General features: G+C 44.8%; 2 protein-coding genes across 2 annotated transcripts; one reads left to right on the top strand and one right to left on the bottom strand.

Moving 5' to 3' along the window:
- Positions 1–4,567: 4,567 nt before the first annotated feature.
- LOC128278879 (uncharacterized) lies at positions 4,568–5,091 on the bottom strand. The gene is made up of 3 exons (XM_053017606.1): positions 5,047–5,091; positions 4,885–4,989; positions 4,568–4,820 (listed from the first exon to the last, which is right to left on the bottom strand). The coding sequence occupies exons 1-3, from the start codon at positions 5,089–5,091 to the stop codon at positions 4,608–4,610; spliced, it is 363 nt and encodes a 120-aa protein (XP_052873566.1). The 3' UTR covers positions 4,568–4,607.
- A 2,021-nt stretch (positions 5,092–7,112) lies between these two features.
- LOC128277622 (chymotrypsin-2-like) lies at positions 7,113–8,153 on the top strand. Its single transcript, XM_053016103.1, has 3 exons — positions 7,113–7,202; positions 7,283–7,857; positions 7,942–8,153. Exons 1-3 carry the CDS (start codon positions 7,154–7,156, stop codon positions 8,101–8,103), a joined length of 786 nt encoding a protein of 261 aa, XP_052872063.1. The 5' UTR covers positions 7,113–7,153; the 3' UTR covers positions 8,104–8,153.
- The last annotated feature ends 2,568 nt before the right edge of the window (positions 8,154–10,721 follow it).

Raw genomic sequence — 10,721 nt, 5'->3', positions numbered from 1 at the left:
TCGGACTAGTCGATACCCGGTTCCATTAAAACTGGAACTCTAGTGTGACCGCTGCTGCTCCCTGCTGGCGTTTCTGGTGCCTAGCTCGATGCAAGTTGTTGGTCCAAATGGTAAGTGTTTTCCGTTGCCCCGGCGATAATGTATTTTCAATTACCCAACTTTGTTTTGGGTTCGATTGTTTCGATCTTTTTCATTATTTTTCGATTGCTCGATTTCGTTTTCCGTTTCCGGACAGACGATTTAGGCTGAAATACTTTGCTAACATCATATTCAAGATGTTCAACAATGGCACACAATTATTATGCACACAGGAGGCACGCATACAGTAGGTCGTAGACGATGTCACTGGTCCACTATTCTACGTTTTAATTTGATTAACAGCCTAACACACCTAATCTAATCCCAGAAGGCGGAAATAAGAGTATATTATTGATGCACCCTCATAATAAAAACTCGATCCTTTCGACGCTAATTAAATAAGCGCAGGAAAACGCAAAGTAAATTAATTGAATATGATACGTCCCAAAACAGCAAACACAGTGAAAATAGGAATGGGCCAGTTGGTGGTTGATATGGCGGTGCCTTGTCGTGACGCAAAAGATTCAACTGCCAGCCAGTGTAGCGAGGTATCAACGAGGATGGAATGTCTGCCGTGGGTACTGTGGTACAAAAATAACGGGAAATAATTTTCTGTGAATATCGTGGTGTGGTGCATTTTGAATTCCTACCTGTAAAAAAAATTATTAGATGGCGGCTAAAGATATCCTTTATTTTCTCGGTAGATGGCTTTCGAGATCGGTATCTCGTAAAGTATCGATCAAACAATATCATGTTTATGCTGTTTTTTGTTTGTTCCATGCAGTTGTGAGTTACAGGCTGTTAACAATGGAAACAAAAAAAGGAGTATTCGGTACATTTTACGGGTTTTCTTCAAAGGTAAAAGTGAAAAGTCAAGCCAGGAAGTTTGTACTGTGTGTGATTTGGTGGGACTTGAAAAGATTCATTTATTATGAGTTTCTTGTGTATTGCCAAACACTAAGTTTTCTACTGCCCAAAACTGGACCGTTTGAAGCTAGTGATCGACCAGAAACGGCCAGAATTGGCCTACAGAAGAGGTGTCGAAAATCCTGGAGCACCAGAAGGCTCTGGAACTTGGTTTGGATGTTTTCATCCATCCAACATATACACCTGGTTCACACCTGGCACCAGGCGATTACCATCTTATTGCATTGCAAAACTTCCTGAGTGACCAAGAGAAGATTGTGAAAATCAGTTAGTAGAGCTTTTCACTCATAAGAACCAAGACTTCTACGAGATAGGCATGACTAAGCCTTTTAATGGCAACAACTTATACTACAAAATGGTGCATTTTTGACCCAAATCGGAACATCTTTAAAAAAGTTGTAAATTTCGCTAAAAAAGGATGTTTTTGCCAACCTAACACTTGGCTTTGATGCGTCGTTTGCGTCTTACTGTGCCTCAAAAATGACCGCATTTGATCGGAGCAACAATTCACGCAGCGGGATAACGCACCTTCTTGCATTTCGATGATCATTCTCTAATTATTTCGCCACAAACAGTCGAGTCATATCGTTCCTCAATCACAAAAGTCGTCTGACTTGTATCGTCTGAGCAGAATGTAACTTGTGGCTAATCGCTAAACTGAAGAGCTCCGCTCCGTGGACACTGTATTAAATTGATGGAGGAGATCCATTCTGAAACGAAGAAGGAATTGAAGGCAATACCGGATGAAGAGTTTTCTGCAGATTTTGACACAAGGAACAAATGCACTCCTCCCGAGAGATGCTATGAATTGAAGGAAATTAATATAGATTTTCTTTAACAAATTCCCGCTATTTTTTGCTCACAGTACTATCAGTCGATCACCGTATCAGAATTACAGCGGTATGTAGTTAATCCGTTCGCTCATCCATCATTAACAGACACTTGAGGGGAAAAGAAAAAAAAAACCGTAGAAAGGTCAGCTGGTCGATTTTAAACGCAAAACGGTTCGAATGTCAACTCGGTGTAAAATTGCCATTTCCCACCGTCCACTGTCTGCCATTCCGCTCTGTGCAGTGGCGAGTTTCCTTGCCTACGGAGTCCAATGGCAGTGTCCCAGTTAGACAACCTGCTAGTTCTCCATTGAGAGCATTTGTCATTTCTGGTTGGTCTCGAATGCTTAGCTGATGCGTATGCCTAGGGCTACGCGATAAAACATAGGGGGAATCTCGTAGTATATCATATTTCCATGGACCATGGACATTCGAGTTCATGTGTCATTAAGCCAGTCTGACTCGTTTTTAACCCTTTTTATCCCGCCAATTGCGTCACCAATAACCCGTATCCTATTTCTTCGTCCTACAGCGCCAAAATCGATTTAATTAGTGGTCGATAATTGAATAATTTACAGGCAGATGTACAGGAAAAGTATCAGAACAGTATGTTTATGGAAACTACAAAATGTATGCTCATTTTTCTTACGTCGAAAGCTTTTATTTGTTTTTCGCAGTTTGTGTTGAATTATTTTGAAAAGCAAGATATAATTACATCGTTGGCTGTTGAAATGGAAGAAAGTTACACTTTTATCATCATTAACTTCTTTCAATAGCCGTCAATCAAATCAGTTCACGGTTTGTCAGTCCACCGCCGGAAGGAGCTTCCGGAAAAAAAACCGGATGGCAAACCCGCCGATCCGTAGACGGCCGTTCCGCTCCGCCACATTTACTGCCAAAAGTGTGTAGCAGTCAATCCCACAACCATGGCGCAAGTGGTTTTGCGATGGGCAGACAACACAAATAATATGCAGCCGCCGTCCCCGGGAGCAAGACAGGAACTTCCTGCTCAACGTTTCCTGCACCGCACTTCACACCCGGGGGGGGCGGACACCGCACGCGAACCGAAAAGAAAGTCACAGCAACAGCAGCAGGGTACTCTCGAATGGTTCACCAGACATCAATCAATTCGCAGGGAGAAAACAGTAATTTAAATCACAACATGGGTGCGCAAAGTCAGTCACGAATCACGGCTCAATCACGAAGGCCGCAGGAAACGAGGAACAACCCGTGTGTCCCGTGCTTGTGGTTCACAAATTTATGTCCACTTCTCCACCGCGCACGCAAAGGTCGCCGAACGTACGCGAAAGTGTCTACTTATGCTGGAAGCTGCCTATTGTTTCCCCGCTCTCAGTCACGTTTTGGCCGGTACAATGCGCGCCCCTGCGTGTGTGTGTGTGTGTGTGTGGTGGTGTGCAGTTTGTTGTGGAGTATTTGCTTTTCGGGTTTGGTTCCAGCGCGGAAGGCTCGAGGAGTGCGTAGTCACGCACGGCCGGTGACAAGATGAATAAATGAGAAGACAAAAATAAACGAGAGTCCCAAACGAGTCCTTTTTCTCGCGATGGCGATGCCGCTGCCGCTTTCACGATACACTCCAAACCTTTTGCTATCGATTGAGAATATATTGGCAGAATCGTAGTTTTCTCGGAATGATACAGGTAGTCTCGCAATAACGGTTTTTATTTGAAGCTCGCCCCAATTTATGACAATCCTAGCAGGAAAAGGGGGTTCAAAAACATTTAACTTCAGATTCGTTCTAGTTTGCCTCAAACTTGGACAACATTCCATAGTTCGTGCTCGTTCGTTTCAAACCAATGATACATCAAATGACCCTCGGAACTAACGGAAAAACTTTGAATGGTTATCCTGACTGTATTCTGACACGCCGGACCTTTTTCCTATCATGCACTGTAAACCATTCCGCCCGGGAAGGCGCCGCAGAAAAGTGCGTACTTGAAACGTGTCTTTCATTGCGTCGCAACACGCCCGTACCGCACCGTAAAGTGTCCGCCTGCGTCCTACCACCGTGCGCCATGTTGCCGAGGTTTCCGGTTGACCATAAAATTTGGCACCCGCCGGAAACCGAAGAATGTCGTGAAGGAAAAGGACGGCTTCCGGCGAAGTGCCTCTCGAAAGCGAATTCCACGAAGTGCCTGAAAGGAAGCCAAGTTGGTGGACTAGATTTTTATGTGCCCACCGCCCTGCTGGCCCGTTCCGGCTGCCAGTGTGATGCATTGCCTCTCTCTCTGTCGTTCCACCGACGCTCGGGACTAAATCACAGTCATCCATCGTGGTGGCGCTCGAAATGTTCGGCAAAAAGGATCGAGTAGCCTGAAGTAAGGAGCACACAGCAGAGTGTTGGGCTATTTCCGTCACTCGGTGGCCATGCGTTATGGGCCGAAGACGCCCAGCATCCCCCGCTGCCCACCCCCATCCAGTAACGGTACATTAATGGATTAGACTGTCGATAAGGCGCTCTCACCGTCGCGCTCACAAGATAGCGAGATGATGGCGGGACCAGATCGACCGTTGTACTAATTAGAAAGGACAAAAACCGCGTGCTTTCTGCTGCCTAGAATGGATTTTATTTCGCGAAACGCACGTCATACGTTCTGTTCCATCGTATGTTTTTGCACATCGAAAGCATAATTGAGTCTCGTTGCCTAGTGTCATGTACTCGAAAATATTAAAACGTACCGTAGGGTTTTGTATCACTTTCTACATTTTTCTATACTTCTGCAGAAACACACACGATTCATGCACATTTGCTGGTCACAGTGATAACTTATCTTTTTCATAGCCCTTCGTTTGCTTCCTGGCCTTCTTCGGAACTTTTGGTGCGTTCGGTGAGTCAGGCAGAGGCGGTGGGGGACTGTGCAGTATCATGTTGTTGGCCATGTCAGCCACACTGGCCGTTTGTGGACAGGATTTGCCCAGAGCTTTCAGTTCTTGGGCGCAACGATGCACGTGTGCTTTGTCGGGTTTCTGCGGCCAAAAAGAAAGGGTACACTGTAATTTCTTTCCTAACGAGAGCGTTGCCCCAACATACCTCGTTCGTGCGACAAAGATCCAACGATAGCTGAAAGTTGGTCAGGGGCACCAAGCACCGCAGCGTCCAGTCACGGCTTCGTGTGTCACACTCGTACACCGGAAACTGCAAGCAAAACATGCGTAAGCACGCAAACGCAAACTTGTATGCCTTTTTACCTACCAGATCCTCGTCTGCGGCAGTCTTCTGTTTGATCGGAGATTTCATACTCCAAATCCCTGACACAAAACAGGCCCCGATCAATGCCGATAGCAGAAGTGCTTTAATCATTCTTGGTGGTTGCTAGCTCAATGGTATTCAGGGATCTAATGTTCGTAACTGCCCAGTGGATGTGCCAACGCAGAAAACGTAGCGGATCATGTTTGATGTTTGCACAGGTGGTTGCAAATCGTCGTGCGGTTTCTTTCTATCAGCAAACTGGACACTACCTTGACTTTACAAATAGACGCCATAAAATCCAGCTCATCCGCACTGGAAAGTTATGATGAATCCAATAGCTTACTGCAACTATTTAACAAGACGCCAGCATACCAATTAGCGCCCAACTCGTTAGTGAAGCAAAAAACTGAATATTCTGCAATCATGTTGTCTCATAGCCTATATGAAGCATAGTATTTTGAGCAGATCGCACCATGTTCTTAATATAACGTTCTTTTTATAACGACACTGAACCGAATTGTAAACTAAACCCTAAGCTTTTTTAAATGGAACTTGTTAGGAAGTTCCCATTAAAAAAAGAGGAACGGTAAATTGAACTTGTAACCGGTAATGTAACGTCTTCATTGAAAAAGCCTACATTAGCGGTGTTCATCACTAACCGGTAGAAAAGCTCAAGCTTGTGCGCAAAAGCTCGATACGAGCTTTGAAGAGAGCTTCTCAACGGGCGAAACTCGGCTATATTCGACACTGTACTGACTGTTCGAAATGGCCAGTTTTAACGAACTGGGACCTTTTGATAAAATTTACTGCATCTCGAGCAGTGAATTGTCGCATAAAGTAGTAATGCTTCGATAATGAAAGTTCTAATAAGTAAAAGAATATCATAAGCTTGCAATCTATATATATAAAAATGGTTGTTTGTCTGTCTGTATGTCTGTACCGCATTTTCTCCAAAACTACTGAACCAATCCGCGTGAAATTGTGCACAGCGTAGTTTTGTGACCCCGGATTGTGAATAGGAAAGTTTGACCCTCCCACGCCTCCGGGGAGGGGGGGCTCCCATACAAACGTAACGTACCGTAACGCCCATACGTTACGTCCAAACGTTTCAAACAAATCGAACCAAACTCGGCAGGCGGGAGTTTTGGGGAAGGGGAAATGTTCTGGTGAATGTTTGAAACCCCTCCCCTCTTTACAAAGACCCTTTTTGTAAAGAGGGGAGGGGTTTAAAGGGAGAGGGGCATTAACCCATACAAAATCTGGGTTTATGTCAGCAAAGTTCGGATAATTTTCAAGCAATTTCAGCCAAACTCAGGTGGTGCGAGTTTTGACATGTATCCAACGGGAAGCGAAAACGGAAGCTGATCGGATACGTCACCGGGAAACGGAGGAGTAACGGGAGGCGGGAAGGGAAATTGAACGAATACGTCACCGGGAAGCCCGATCGTTTGAAAAGTATGAGTAACGGGAAGCGAAAAGCGAAGCTGTTCGGATACCCCACCAAGAAGTCCTCTAAAACGCCTCCCAATCGAGAAATAAGGATGAAATGAGGCGCAGCGACGCGCGCCGGGATCTGCTAGTAGTTTATATTAGCGTTGGCCGTTTGATGGTATTGGCCTGCAGTTCGTAATCGCCAGCTCCCTCCAGCTGATCCCATATCCCACCTTCAAAACTGTAAACGACATAAAAAGCAATGATATGTGCGGAACATCAGAAACAAAAACAAACGATACTTAAAGTTAACCCGTAAACTCGTAACTCTACTACAGTGTCAAAGTTCATACTGATACAAATACAAAGGTTTGGTCTGCACGGTGGACGCTAATGAACGGATATCATTCGACAATACGTCTAAAATAAAAACAATCAATAACCCATCGTGTCAAGATTACAGGATGACGGTAAGAGACGCGACAATGAGGGATTGTGGGATTCCTAGCAAATTGTTTAAAGAAATGCCGTCTCACGCGTAAGGGAATCGTGTGATTGTGCGGCTATCTGATAAAGCAGTATTGCTTGAAGTGTCCACTATTAACCGGATTACCGAGTGGATCAGATATTGCTGGACCGCTGTCGAAGAAACATACAAGTCGACTTCTTTCGACTCAAAATGTTTCCACTAGTTGGCGTACTGCTGTTTGTTTTCGCGCTAGTAGACGGTGGGTTTTCTCAGAAGATAACTGTTCGTTCGTGTTCTAACTATATCGGTTCTTCCATTCCACTGGTACATCACTTCCAGCCAGCCCAATCGACAATAGGAAAATAGTAAATGGCACAGATGCGGCAATTGAAGACTATCCCTTCGTGGTGTCAATACGTGGTGCCAGCGGGGGACACTCTTGCGGTGGAAGTATAGTGAACGACCGATGGATCCTCACCGCGGCACACTGCGTCGACTGGACCACTCCCTTGCAGCAAACGGTGCAAGTTGGACGCACGACCATTTCGTCAGCCGTTGACGACTCCGTCTACGACATCGAAGACGTTGTGATCCATCCGGGGTACAATCCGAGCAACAGCTATGTCGACGATATCGCGTTGGTTAAGTTGCGCAAATCGCTGGTGTTTAGTGAGCGGGTTCAGCCTGTCCGAGTGCCGGGGAAACGCTTTTATGAGGTGAACCCCCTCGAGACAAACCCCGTAACACTCATCGGTTGGGGTCGAAACGCTTCCGACGGACCAGTTCAAGCCACTTTGCAGCAAGTGGACTATTTCATCGTGGCCAACGACCAGTGCAACGTTATTCACAGTGATCACATTTATCCCACGCAGATCTGTGCGGCGGAACCGGGCGGAGGAAAAGGACAGTGCAGTGTAAGTGGGCACCTAGCAGAGCGGGGATGAACAAACGTTGGTGGGATTTCAATTGATTAACGACCTTGAATTGGGCATTCGCAGGGTGATTCTGGAGGACCACTGTTGTGGAGCGGAACGCAGGTGGGCATCGTGTCTTGGAGCATCAAACCGTGCACCATTGCACCATATCCTGGCGTCCTGACGAAGGTTTCATACTATTTGGATTTCATAAATCAGAACGCTGGAAAGTACAACAACGCGTAACGTGGGACACGTAACGCATCAGTTGAGCACAATCCAATGATCCAATAAATCGGCACAAGTTGAACAAGAATACACTGTGTTTGATATGTTCTTGAGGATGATTGAAGTGGCGTGCCACCATTCGCTTATCTTCAGACTAATAAAACATCACATGTTCACATATGAGTAGACGATTAAAAATTGACGGTGAAACACTGCGTACTCCAAGGCGCTCGACAGCGTGTTACTGTCATCATGTCTGGTTTTCCACGGGAATTTACTGCTTAGGTCGAATCCGAGTGTATTTTAAACGGCGTATATTTTATTTTACAAAAAAAACGTTTGACATGTAGTAAACTATTTCAAACAATGCGCCATCTGTTGGCAATGTTATAGCTTTTGTAGTAAGCATTTGACGGTCGTGTTTCATTTGTACTCTGGAAGCTTTTGCGTCATACCTTCTTCAAAATATAGTATAGCGGAATCAAAGATCGAAATGCTCATATTCACGAGAAAAATCATTTTGAAGGTTATTAGTAGATCTAAACAAATGCATCAACAATTGCAAATACAACGCATAGTTGAAACCATAATAATCGGTTGTCGGTTTTATAACGGTATGCGTTGTTTAAAATGTTCGTAAATTATACTGGTGCATAAACAGAAAGAAACACGAAATGATTGCTGCAATTTGTCTGCAATCTATCAACTCCGCATGATAAAAAGAAGCAATTGTTGACCACCACCTAATTGTAACTAACATTCAACTAGCATGTACCATTTGCTCACGGCGGCCACTATGCGCCTCCATCGTGAACGGATCAACTAAATTACCGTCGGAACGAATGAATCGGTGGTAGTTACATAGTCGTTGAAGTTGACTACCGTTGTTTGCTCAGTATGAAATATTCATTGACTTTCTGATATGTACCAAAAAAAACTTTGCTGGCGTGCGAGTGTCGCCGGAAGCAATTTAGCTATCGCTTGCAACACACTGCTAACCATTGGCACGATACTGGTGCAGTGCCAGGAACAGCGTGCAATGATTTTAGGAAGTATAAATAAGTGCACGAAGTAAGCAAGCACGCTACGAACTCCCGGATCCTTTGGATCGATATCCGTTGCGATAAGCCAACTCCAGCGATAATAGCGCACTACGAACGCTACGATTAATTCAAACGATCCAACATCGATACCACTCTTGTAAGCACTACCGACACGTCCGTCTGTCAGAAGGTACAACAACCAAGCTAAACATAGAACTCTGATAAGTCACACACATACTGGAAGGGCACATTCGAGCGTCCGAGGAATGCTGCTGCAAAACGGAGAGCGTTGTCGTTGAACCCAGATGCTAAACGTCACACAATCGTTGGTCTACTGAGGGACATCAAACGCTGGCGACTACCTCAAGGGAGCGACTGGAAGACGTTTTGCTTTCCAGTCAACGGCTCGAGCCCGGATTGAGCTCCGTCACGAAGATATAACTGTTGAATGTCCTGCGAGTTCCATACTCCCCTCCATCGGAAGATGAACCAACGGCTTCGTTCGGTCTACGGCGGGGAAATGATCGGATTTCGGGTTGTTCCGAGCCAAGCAGCAAAACAAAACACATCGTTTATTTCGGTTCTTGAACCAGAAGAGAGTGTTGACGCTTTCTTTATCTGCGAAAATTGCTTCAAATAGCATTTAGATGCGCAATAATTTAGGAAACTATATCTTCCACTTCAATTTTTAAACTTAACACATTTGAACCCCAAATTTGAACAGTTCTGCATAAAAGTTAGTACCTACATTTATGTACGCGTTGAATAGTATTATAATATTGAATAATGAAAGACGAAAACAATAATTGGATACTCAATTAAGCTGTTTCGATAATTGGATGTCGACAAAATTTCAATATCCACACCAATCAATAAGTATGGCTGGTAGAAACTGAAATACGCAAAAAACATCACTACAATACTTTGCTCTGGAAGGATGTTTTGACAGCGTAGTGATAATTAAAACTTTGGATTTGTCAAAAACAATAAACAATCTCCGACAGTCATCCTTAGTCAACAGCATTAAGTTTTGGTGCGATAGACGACCTTCGCAAGCCATTCGTGTCCTTTCTGATGATTGCACAGAACGAAACCGTAGGAGCAGAAAGAACTAAGTCCATCAGCAGTCTACGTGTGTTTGAATGCAGACGTTTGCATTTTTGCCTGACACGTTTGTCATTACTCGTTTTATAATTGTTCATTTTTTCCCGTTGTGTCCTCCGAGGAGCTCACAGGACTCATCTTCAGCTGCGACAAGTGTCATCAGCGTGGGATTGTTGATATTCATAGAACGAGCGGAAGCAGCGACAACAGCTCAGTGCGCAATATTGTTGATGAATATTTAATTAGCGCTCTTTTCATAGTGCCATAGCCATAGCGAGCTGCAACTGTCCCAGACTAACTTTGCAGCTCGACTGATATCACGATCTGGTGCCGTCTCTTAGTACCGAACGGACAGGACACCCTGCTTCTTTGTGTGGGACCGGTGGACCTTATGTTTGTATCGCCGCTTCACCAAGCTTCGTCCCTAATGAACCATGCGATGTTGCGTCCCAGAGTACCGGACTTCTGGTAGTTTCACAGCAAATATGG

This window comes from Anopheles cruzii, chromosome 2 (genome assembly GCF_943734635.1).
Source record: "Anopheles cruzii chromosome 2, idAnoCruzAS_RS32_06, whole genome shotgun sequence".
Lineage (NCBI taxonomy): Eukaryota > Metazoa > Arthropoda > Insecta > Diptera > Culicidae > Anopheles > Anopheles cruzii.
The sequence above is the reverse complement of the archived record's forward strand: the minus strand, read 5'-3'. Positions and strand labels throughout refer to the sequence as shown.